At 43.0% G+C, this 12,362-nt stretch overlaps 1 protein-coding gene across 1 annotated transcript; it reads left to right on the forward strand.

Moving 5' to 3' along the window:
- Positions 1-2,164: 2,164 nt before the first annotated feature.
- Positions 2,165-9,597, forward strand: LOC147248942 (protocadherin gamma-A11-like). The gene is made up of 4 exons (XM_086179025.1): positions 2,165-4,805; positions 8,148-8,209; positions 8,298-8,410; positions 8,557-9,597. The coding sequence occupies exons 1-4, from the start codon at positions 2,277-2,279 to the stop codon at positions 8,826-8,828; spliced, it is 2,976 nt and encodes a 991-aa protein (XP_086035151.1). The 5' UTR covers positions 2,165-2,276; the 3' UTR covers positions 8,829-9,597.
- Positions 9,598-12,362: the final 2,765 nt, after the last annotated feature.

Below are 12,362 nucleotides of genomic sequence, written 5' to 3' on the forward strand. Positions count from 1 at the left end.
TTCTACTGACTGAATTTAATAAACTCAAACTTTCTTTCCAAACAACCCTCTTGTGAATGCAGGTAAATATAATAATAATTCTCACCAGGCCTGTTTTGCAATTCCCTTTTCACAAGAAAAGACTGTCTACATTAACGCTGTGTGCAATAATGCCTGCACTATTTCAAGCAGCGCTCTATTTTCTAGCATGGATGCAAAAAACGGAAATGTAAAGACTTCAATATGGTAGTAAATCACCAGTAAACACTTAATTTTAGTCAAAATTATAAGACATTTATGTCTTTAATAACATTTAATATTGTAGTATTAACTGGACTGTTGGTTAAATTCAATTTTCATGGTAGTGTGATTACCCCCCACCCCCCCTTGTTTTCTACATCTTCCCTGCCCTTTTGTGTTCCACCAAATTCCTGTGTACATGAATTTTGGCAAAATTAGGCCCAAAAACAAGACTAACTGTAAGAATTCATCACAATCACAGCACTCGGTCATGTGAGTTTGGCTCTTCGTACCAAATCTGCAATGTTGTCCAAAAGGTTGGATACGATTCTAAATAATTAGTTGCTCTCAAAACATGTTACACGCTAGGCTTTTTAACAGAATGCACAACAATTTCCTACTAAAACCGATTAAGAGTTAGAAGCTATGAAATACAGGCAAACCTATTCTAATCCCTTCGTTTTAAAGCTGGAGAGCAGTTAAAGACAAAGGGATTGATATTCTACTTTTGCCCTTGAGTGAGTGAGAGGGAGTGACAGTGTGTGTGTGTGTGTGTGTGTGTGTGTGTGTGTGTGTATACGTGTGTGTATGTGTGTGTGTGTGTGTGTGTGAGAGAGAGAGAGAGAGAGAGAGAGAGAAAGAGAGTGACAGAGAAAGAGATAATCTCTTTTGTGTTTTTGATCCCTAAATGTGGTGGTTGTGTCCCCTTATCCCAGCTACTTAGTTTCTGCAGTGCGTAAGTGATGCCATGCACTTAGGCTGTGAAAAGCAGGTCAATATGACCACTGAGAGAAAACCACATGTGCATCACATGGATAGCCTTGGGATTATTTCTCACAAAATGTCTTAATTCCTCTGTTCACTAATGATCCAGGGAAAATGCCCTCTAATCTCCATTCCATTAATTAAAAAGAGCATGAGCCCGTGGAAAACCTCGCCATCTGCTGCAGTTTCATTCCTGCAGACAGATTGTGTTTTCAGTTTTCAACCGGGGTAACTGGGTTTTTCAGAGCAAATGGGGTAGAACATGCACCGAGTAGATGGTAAACAGATAGCTGCTCTATTTTAGTGTAAGTACATTAAGAGATGCTGGATAAAATGTGTTTAATACTGGAGGAATATCCTCTCTGGGTGCTGGGGAGACGTCCGGGGATTTAGGGTGTCTCCTCACACACGTACTTCAAACACTGAAAGAATTACTATGAAGAAGTAATTTTACAGTCATAGGCTACGGAGGTTTGCTTTTTTTAAATTGAGGTTTTCTGGCACACAGTTCATATATTCTTGAAAGGGATTACTTCATTTAGAGCTGGTCTTGGTTTAGTGTTTTTTCTTGTGATTTAAAAAAAAAAAAAGGTTCAACTTACTTTTACTACACACAAAAATTAGAATATATCCACGTTGCTTTCCTTTTCAGATTAAAGTCAATAATGGCATTTATATTCATTCAAAAAAGTGTTTATTTTTGAAAATGTCAGATGGAATCCTCTCATTCCAAATTTTTACTATCTGTGGGTTTAATAGCACTTCAATAAATTCAACATTTTAAAGATCGGTGGAATGAAAATAAGGATCTTCACGCTCCAACTAACTTTTTGTCGGTGTTATAAGTGGATATGCTGTTGGCTCATTAATTTTTTTTAATATTATTTCAGAATGATGAAACTGAATCCAGAGCGTTTGACCTGTGCTTAAAGCCTAGAGGCTGTGACATGAATTTGATCGGGCTAGTAGACTGAAAAGATTAACCAAGCAGATGTCGTTTCCCCACAATTGGAACAGTAGGGCCAATGATAAACACACACACACAGACACACACACAGACACACACGCTGACACACAAAACACACACTAATCTCAGATAGGCTGGTAGCCTTTGCGCATCTCTCTCTCCCCCTGTCTCTCTCTCTCTCTCGCTCTCCTCTTTTTTTCTTTCAGGCAGACAGGCGCTCTTCCAGCTCCACCAATGTCAAGTTTATATCCAGACTGTGCTGTACACCATTCTGCTCTAACCATCAAGTTTTTGGTGTGAGATGCGGGATTGAATCAGCCTACAGATGGACGCGCACGAGGCAAAGAAAAGATTGTGCGTGAAGTGGCATGCGGTGTGCCGGTTGGCGTTGTTCACTTGTTTCTTGGATGCGGTCTGGGGACAGATTCGCTACTCCATCCCAGAGGAACTGGAGCATGGAGCTTTTGTTGGCAATATAGCTGAGGACCTAGGATTGGATTTGGATAAACTCTCTGCGCGCAGATTCCGAATTGTTTCCGGTGCCAGAAAGCAATACGTGGAAGTAAATTTGGAGAATGGAGTTTTATTCGTCAACGAAAGAATTGACCGCGAAGAACTATGCGAGCAGAGTTTGTCCTGTTCTTTCCACTTGCAGGTGGTGATAGAAAACCCTCTGGAGCTGTACAGGGTGGAGGTGGAGATACTGGACGTGAATGACAACTCTCCTAGTTTCCCGTGGACCGAATTTAATCTGGACATCTCTGAGTCCGCTGCGCCGGGATCACGTTTCCCACTTGAGAGCGCGCAAGATTTGGATGTTGGATCCAATTCACTGCGCACCTATTTGCTGAGTGTGAATGAGCATTTTCTTTTAGACATACAGACGCGCAGTGATGGAAGTAAATTTGCTGAACTCGTCCTACAAAACCCTTTGGATAGAGAGCAGCAGAGTGCGCATCAGATGGTCCTGACAGCAGTGGACGGTGGCGCGCCGGAGAGATCTGGCACTGCGCAAATTGACATCACCGTCTTGGATGCAAACGATAACGCGCCTGTGTTTGATCAATCGTTTTACAGAGTGAGATTGGCTGAAAACGCCCCTAAGGGAACGGTTGTCATCAAACTCAACGCGTCTGATTTAGATGAGGGAACCAATGCTGATATCACTTATTCATTTAGCGGCCACGCGCCTATCAAAGTGCGCCAGCTTTTCACCGTAGACTCGCGCACAGGTGAAATCAAAGTCAAAGGAGTGATAGATTATGAAAAAGCCAGAATGCATGAAATTTATGTCCAGGCTAAAGATAAAGGTCCCTCCGCTGTAGCGGTTCACTGCAAAGTTCTGGTGAACGTTTTGGATCGAAACGACAACCTCCCAGAGGTGATTCTGACGTCAGTGTCCACACCTGTGCAGGAAGACGCGCCTCCTGGAACGGTGATAGCCGTCATTAGTGTGATGGACAAAGACTCGGGAGAGAACGGGAACGTGGACTGTGAGATCCCTCATCATGTCCCATTTCAGCTCCACTCATCCTTTAAGAACTATTACACGTTAGTTACCTGTGATTTTCTGGATAGAGAAGCAGTGGCAGAGTATAACATCACGTTAACGGCCAGAGACATGGGGTCCCCGCCGCTTTTCACTCGGAAAACTATTTTAGTGCAGGTGTCAGACGTGAACGATAACGCGCCTCACTTCAAGCAGCCGTCCTACACTGTGTATTTGACTGAGAATAACGCGCCAGGGGCTTCCATCTGCTCTGTAACTGCTCTGGATCCAGATTCTGGTCAAAACGCATACCTCTCCTATTCTATACTGGACGGGGACGTTCAAGGAATGCCTCTGTCCACGTATGTCTCCATAAATTCGGACAACGGGAATATTTACGCACTGCGCTCATTTGACCACGAACAGCTTAAAAACTTTCAAATCACAGTTCAAGCTCAAGACGCCGGGTTTCCTCCTCTGAGCAACAACGTTTCAGTCAATATCTTTATTTTGGACCAAAACGACAATCCACCTGTCATAACGTCACCGCTTCCACAAAACGGAACGCCCCCCAGCGAAGCAGTACCAAGATCAGTTGACGCTGGTTATCTCGTCACTAAAATCAGCGCGGTGGACGCAGACGCTGGTCAAAACTCGCGTTTATTTTATCAAATGCTCCAAGCGACAGACCCGAGCTTGTTCAGCGTGGCTCTGTACACAGGCGAAATCAGGACAATACGCCAGTTGGTAGAAAAAGACCCCACGAGGCACAGATTGGTCATTCTGGTGAAGGACAATGGTCAGCCACCCCTCTCGGCCACAGTTTCCATCATCCTGTCAGTGGTTGACAGCCTGCCAAGTTCGCATCCCGATTTGGGTGACCTGTCACTAAGCCCTCATCACAGCTCGAACTTCACCCTGTACTTAATCGTGTCTCTGGGCGCAATCTCCTTCACATTTCTCGTGGCTATCATCGTCCTGGTTACAGTGAGGAGACTAAAGGACAGAGCGTCCAGCGGAGAGTCCAACTTCCCCTCCATCCACGAGTGGTGTTGCTGCTGCTCTTGCGCAGAGAAATCCACCAGCCCTGAGGTGTTCAAAAAGTCCAACTTGAATGTTCGGATGTCCGCGGACGCTTCTGGTTGCGCAGAGGCAAACAGCACCAGCGCGCTGCCGCCGGCTTATTGCTATAAAATGTGTCTGACACCGGAATCCTCTAAAAGTGACTTTATGTTCCTGAAGCCTTGCAGTCCGGTAATGTCAGTTCAACAGAATAATGCCAAGAGCACAGACTACCTGACCTCTGGCTGGAGCGCACTGGAGCGTCAAGAGCAGTCCAACAACAGAGCTGCAACCCCAAACGAGGTAAATGCACTGGAAATGAAGCATCGGATATCACATTTTTGGGCAGAGGTGAAAAACACAGCACCCAATTTACACTTCAACGGTCATCCTGGAGTTACAGGTCGATAAAAACAGGCAGGAAGGTTGAGGAGTAATCATGCATTTGTCACACTAGGTGTCGCTGTAACATATCGATCATTTACTACACGCGTGGGTTTGTATGGAGGGAAATTAAACTGGCAAATCTGGTGAAAATATGAAAAAAGTAAAGACATAACACACACCACATGAGAAGAGGCAAAAACATCAAATACCGTAAATGTTGTAATAAAGTCTTAGACCTGGTTTGTCATTAGCAGAACAAAAACGATACGAAGGATTTGCACGTCCAAGTCTCAGTGTCTTAAGTGAGGGATTCTGATGTTGATGTAGTGATAAGAGATGCAGATTTTCTCTTAATTGTATGTAAGCAGGCAGCACGGTGGTGCAGTGGTCAGCACTGTCACCTCACAGCAAGAAGGTTCAGGGTTCAAGTCCCGGCTCCAGCACAGGATCTTTCTGTGTGGAGTCTCCATGATCTCCCTGTTCCTGTGTGGGTTCTCTCTGGTACTCCAGCTTCCTCCCACAGTCCAAAGACATCAAGAGAGGACGAGGCTGATTGATACTCTAAATTGACCGTAGCTGTGACTGTGAGAGTGAATGGTTGTCTGTCTGTATGTGTTGGCCCTGTGATGAACTGGTGACCTGTCCATGGTGAACCTCGCTGGGATAGGCTCCAGCCCCCCCACGACCCTTAACAGGATAAGCGGAAGAAAATGGATGGATGGATTTACGCACAAATCAACGGAATCAGGATTAATGTTTTAAACGCTGAACCACAGTTGACTTGCTCTTGGTTGAACACCACGGTGAAGAAAATCCACACACCGTCCTGAATAACTCATCACTTCATGATGATCATTAAATTGTAACTTCACTCTCTCTAACATCTGTCACTACTTATTACACACTTTGTGCACAAAGAGACACCCAACAGCATGATGCAGCCAGGCTGGCAGCTGGAGCACAGTTGGACCTCACTCCCTCCTCTTAACGTCGTGGCTTCTGACTCTGAAAATCAAACGTAGGAACAGAGCTCAGGTCACACTGTAATAGGAATCTGCAGGTGCAGAACTGAGTTCGGGCCTGCGCAGAGCTCACGGGTGCAAAATACAAACTTCACACATGAAATGAAGCCAAGAGTAAAGTAGAAACTCCAACGTACCTCCGTATCTCTAAAATATAGTTATTCATGAGTATATATTCCTCAGATCAGTGTGATGAAATAAAATGACTTGAAGCCCTTAATTTAGATGACTTTTTCTAAGGCAAACAGAGATTAAATAAATTTATGATAAAAGAAAAAAATCTTAAATTCTTGCCCCACGGTCAGTAAGACTGAGAGTCTCCGGTATGAGTCTTTAACCTGCCGGCAACGGTACGTGGAGGGATAAATTAAGCTAACAGAGCTTTAGCAGCTACTGCGCTTCTTGTCATTTGTCAGAGATTATTTGTTGCGGGACATTTCATTTAAAATAAGTCATATAAATATTCAGTTAAGATAAATCCTCCTTTGAAGTATGATTCATTTGTTTACTCCATGAAAGCGGCCCCAGTCTACCCTCCAGCTTCGCTCTTTCAGAATTGTAGAGATGAGTAAACAGTGTTTACCCTCCGCCATGTCCCTGCCCTCAAGTTGTAGGCCTCCATCTCCCAGAGTAGTTAGTGGAGCTCCTCATTACTTCACCTCCCCAGTATGGCGACGTCACAGAGCCCCGCAGTTAAAAAAAAGTTCATTCAATTTAGTCACTCGGGGGCCATGAGGTATAATTTGTCCTCTAGTTATCTTATGATGTTTAGCGTCCACCTGTACGCTCTAGTTTTGTGACATGACAGTCTACAAATGTCCAGTGTGCCCAGGATGAGCTGGGAAATTTTAAAAAGTCAAAGGTCAAGGTCATGTCACATCTACGTTGTAGTTGTCCCATTTTTGTTAATACGATTCCTCAGCAACACCTTCAGGGAATTTCTTTAAATTTGGCTCAAATGTCCACTTGGACTCAAGGACAACTTGAAAAGAGAATGTGGTCAAAGTCGATGTGACAGCACTCAGCCAGGCGTGCACAACAATGTAGTTTCCCTGAATTTGCAAAACTAACTATAATTATTATCTTTGTTTAGATGTTTTTCTACAGATTCAAGTTTCTCAACCAAGATTAAAATAAACTGTTTAATCATCCAGTACATTCATATTTGTATAAATGAATGAATTAATTACTTTTTTTTTTACCTAAAATTGTTTGAGAATAGGCTGCACGGTGGTGCAGCGGTCGGCGATGTCGCGTCACAGGTTCAAGTCCCGGCTCCATCACAGGATCTTTCTGTGTGGAGTCTGCATGTTCTCCCTGTTCCTGTGTGGGTTCTCTCTGGTACTCCAGCTTCCTCCCACAGTTCAAAGATATCAAGAGGGGACGAGGCTGATTGATACTCTAAATTGACCGAAGGTGTGGCTGTGAGTGTGAATGGTTGTCTGTCTCTATGTGTTGGTCCTGTGATGGACTGGCGACCTGTCCAGGTTGAACCCACTCACCTGAAGGCTGCTGGGAGAGGCTCCAGCCCCCCGGGACCCTTAACATGATAAACGGTAGAAAATGGATGGATGGATGTTTAAGAATATTTAAATCCATCCTCCTCTTCTTCTTTGCTGACCCCTTTAGCATCTGCAGGTCCTCCAAGTTCTCCCACAGCCCCCTCAGTAGCAGTATGTCGCACTCGCATGAAGCTGAATTAATTAACGTGAAGTTCAGAACAGTCATTTCGCAGAGATTCATCAGTTAATCATCCCTATCAAAGGATAACGTGATTTTTTTTCTAAATAAAAAAACCTTAGCCTGTCTGAGCACAAACAGGAACAGGCAACAGCTGTGCTACCACATCATCGTAGTTGATTAAAGCGTTTTGGACCTCTTCTAAACCGTTGTCCCTTTTGACTGAGGAAAATGTATAATATTGCCCACATTTGACAATATAGGAGTCACCATATATTGTAGAATTCACTGACAGAATGCTACCAAAGCAGTGAAGCGTCAGACTTGTCATTCATGTGTTGCGCTGTTATCTTATGATAACAGCTGATATTGTCAGCCAGTTCTTCCGTTCTGCTGACTCACCCAAGGGTAGCACTGTATGCTGAGACGACCACGCTAACTTGGCTTTGGAGAGCAGGTATTGGCTGATGAAGAAGGTTGTGTCAACTAACAGTGCATTTACTGCTCTTGAGCAGGTCATTGATTTACAAATTCTGGTTATGTTTCAACTGTGCAGCTTAAGTATTCCAGCCAGGACTGGACCTGGACCAAGAACCAGCGCAACTCGGCGTACAAGAGGTAAATGAATGGTTCAGCCAATACAAATACACACACATGCAGGCAAACGCCTTAAACTGTGTTTGTAATGTGTCTTTATTTTTTTCAGGTACAGTTCAGGAAATATGGAAGGTACGCTGTCACGGCAACAAAAATATGATGCTGATGGGTTTTTCTGCTCTGTGGCTCCACAATACTGGACCTGGGGGAATCATATGAACGGTGGGTGACAAGTGTGAAATATGGTCTTTAACCACCATCCCCCTCAGAGGGGATTTTCACACGGGGCTGCAGCATGTCTATGTGTTCAAGCTAGAATTGTAGGCAACAAAATACATTGTAATGTTTTATTTCCGCACATTTTCAAGGCTGCAAGATGTCTATTCAAGAAGAACCAGTTCCTAATTTCTCATGGACTCCAAAATACACTCAGCCTCACTCAGAAGCACCGGACTACCAGCACAACGTCTACATCCCCGGTACCACATCTGGCTACAGCACCCTGAAGTTCGCACCCAGAGGTGAACTGGATGTCTACAATACTTTTTCTACTTTTGGAAAGAAAAAGAGATTCATCTCAAACTACGAACATTCTTTTGACAAAGATGAAGATCTCATTGGCAATGGTATCTTTAAATGATGCACCGGCTGTTTACTGTCTGTGGGTGTGATGCATATTATCTGTCAGGCTCCATTTTTGACTATCATTTCTCATTTGCTCTTTGAGGCTAACAGACTGTATTTCTCCTTTTCTCTATGTCATTTAATACAACCACTTTCCATTAGTATTTTTTATTATTGCTGTTGTAAATGAGTAAATAGAGTGGGTCAAGTTTGTGTTATAGTGGGTCTACCAAGTAGCATAAATCAATTTTTCCCATCAATTCAGTTTTGTAAAGAAGGAAAGTTTGTCATACTCAACAGCGGTGAGTTCAAGGATGTATATTTTGATATTTATGGATCCTTCTGGTTCTCAACAAGGTCATGGGGGATGTTCATTAAAATGCTAAGGCAGACACTTTTCTGTGCACAGCCACGAGTAAGCAAGTGTGATAACCTCCAAAGCACAGGTTGCTATTATCAAACTAATTTACCAGAAACTTGAAAAGTCTTGTATTTGCAAATTTGGTTTGACAACCAAACAGTTCTCCCATCTCAATTATCTGACAGGGCATTCGTTCAGAAGTCTGAATGCAATACACAAGCACACCACGGGAAAGTCGTATAAACCCCTGTGATGCATCGCTTTGAATCGAGTGACATTTAGAAGGGCAACGGCACAGATGAATGCAGCCTCTGGCTGATCAGAATGGTTAAAGAGACATAATTCATTCATTAGCTATGAGCATTAAGACTGTGATATGTAGTTGAACTTGTTAATGAACTCTATTGATGCTTGGTAGCATTGGTCACACTGTATATAGAGTATGTACAGCTTATATATATATAAATATATATGAATAAAATTCATCTTCAACTCTGCAACTGTAGTTGTTTTTACCCGAACAGGCATCAGACCATTATATTTAGCTGCCAAAGTCTGAGGTTTGTGTCTCTGGGGGGATAAATACATCAATACAGTGTAAAAAAAAATGATATGAATCTGTTCTTTTGGCACAGTCAGGCTGACATTGAGGAGTCTTTACATCACAACCACAGTATGTGAGCTCTGTGCAGATTAGTAAGATCGAGCAGTGAATCAAATGTGTCGGGAGTTAGCTTAGCCGATTCAAAAGTGCCTCAGAGAAGAAGAGTGTAAAAGCAAAAGTGCTGCTCACTGACACCGATAATGACCTTTGATTCCAGAGGGGTCAGATGTCTACAAACAGCACATCCAGTCATTCTCTCTCTCTCTCTCTCTCGCTCTCTCTCTCTCTCTCTCTCTCTCTCTCTCAGTGTGACATGAGTTGTGTTTATGAAGCTCTTAGTGTCATTTAATCTTTTGACTTGATATTCTGGACAACAGTGTCAGCTGCCTCGCTTTAATCCACAAGATGCATCGCCCCCATCACTGAGCCGACAGCAATCAACGGGTTAATCTCGGGACTGGTCACTGACTGCCACGTGAGCTGCTTCATTACCGTTCCAGGGACCAGTTTCAAATTTGTTTAGAAGTTTATAGTGATAGATGGAGTCAGGTGGAGGTAACAAAAAAAAAAAGACATTCCTGTCGTTTATAGATATTTTTTGGAACAGAATGTAAAGCACAAAAGCTGCTGGGCTCACATCTTAATCCTGCCAATATTTCCAGAAAGGCAAGCCAAAATTTATCTCTGACTGTATCACAACTGCTCCCAAAAACTGCCAGCCGGAGCTGTCATTCATAATACATTTGTCCCATGTGTTGCAAGCAGAGACACCAAGCATATGCCTCGCATTTGTGCCATAAAAAATCTAATCATAGGCCAAGCTGTGTTGCTTTATTTCTTTATTACTCCCTCCTCCTTCCTATCAATCCATGGCTTCATTACCTGGTGGAGTTGATGAATGTCTCTTTGTCCACTAGAGGGCGCCTCTCTCACACAAATGCGTTTTTTAGTGGAACCCAACCTTGATTCGTCCAAACGGCCATTATGTTAGAGTCGCTGCATGTCAAAACTCCCTTTTACATCCCCACATACTGTAAGTCTTTAATTGCATTTTCCTGTTCTGCTACTGAAAACAGCAGAAAAGAAATGGTAACGCCAGATGTTGTTTAACGGAATTAGTTGCATTTAGTAAATCCACAACACTCCATTCTCGTTATAATGAAAGAACATCAAATAAAACGTTGATTTAACAATGCAGTCAACAAGATATTGGATTATTTTTGGCTTCATGTTGCACAAGCTCTGACATACAAAAGTGTTTTTCCTCTTGTGTTTTAGCTCAGAAGGAGCCATTTGGGAACATCTTAAACCTGCTAGTCCGGCTAAACTTGCTCATCATATTATCCTGTGTATATGATACTCCTGAGATTTTTACATGGCATCTATTTGCCTTTTGTCCAAAGGATGCACCCATGGATGCACATTCCCTCTGAATACAGACATGGGAACACTGGGGAGAATAAAAAAAAAAAAAAAAAGAGGAAATTCATTCGCTTTAACCCTTGAAAGAGGACACCTTCTGTGTGTGGGTGTGCGATGGGTGACATCTTCCTGTAATTCTCGGAATCGTCAGTGGATGGAGCCAAATGAGAGAATATTGAGGACCACCTTCCCCTTATCACCCTTCATGTCAGCAAATAATCCTTTTAGTTTAGGGAAAGCAGACTCATTAAAATGCAGCAGCAAGAACAGACAATGACAGAGAGAATGAGCCCACTATGGCTGTCGGCAATGGTCTTCTCATAGGAGTCCATCAGTCCTAGATGTATCTGGACTGGAGGTTGATTTAAAGATGAAATTATTCATTTTTGTAAAGAAGAATATATGTCTGTGCATTTCAAAAAATTCAGGTGTTTGTAAATCTCGAAAAGGGTTCATAAATTTGATCAGACTGTGAGGATTAGCTGAAAGAAGGGGGGGGGGTGACAAATTGTAGCCTGCATGTAACACCTTCAGAAAAAAAAATTAAATTGGAGTGGTTTGCATATTGGTTTGCAATGTCATATTGTACTGATCTATTGATGATGCATAAACCAGCTAACTCCAAAACACAAGACAAGAATAGGAATGACACAGATAAGATTCACCTTTTACAAATATCCTGGGAAAACTCTGCTTTGGTTGATTTATTAAAATATATATATATATACCTTAGTGGTGTAATGATTAAACATTCCATCCATCCATTTTCTTCTGCTTATCCTGTTAAGGGTCGCGGGGGGCGCGGGGGGGCGTGCCTTCAGGTGAGAGGTGGGTTCACCCTGGACAGGTCGCCAGTCCATCACAGGACCAACACATAGAGACAGACAACCATTCACACTCACAGTCACACCTACGGTCAGTTTAGAGTATCAATCAGCCTCGTCCCATCTTGATGTCTTTGGACTGTGGGAGGAAGCTGGAGAACAAGAGAGAACCCACACAGGAACAGGGAGAACATGCAGACTCCTCCGGTGCTCAAACCCGGAACCTTCTTGCTGTGAGGCGACAGTGCTGACCACTGCACCACCTTGCCACCCTGTATAAACGTTCATATTGTCAAAATGAACCCATGCACAAGAGAGTGTAAATTGAAAGTCTCCAGT

Source organism: Aulostomus chinensis, chromosome 15, assembly GCF_037954235.1.
Source record: "Aulostomus chinensis isolate RoL2024-O1b breed Wild chromosome 15, RoL_Achi_v1.0, whole genome shotgun sequence".
Lineage (NCBI taxonomy): Eukaryota > Metazoa > Chordata > Actinopteri > Syngnathiformes > Aulostomidae > Aulostomus > Aulostomus chinensis.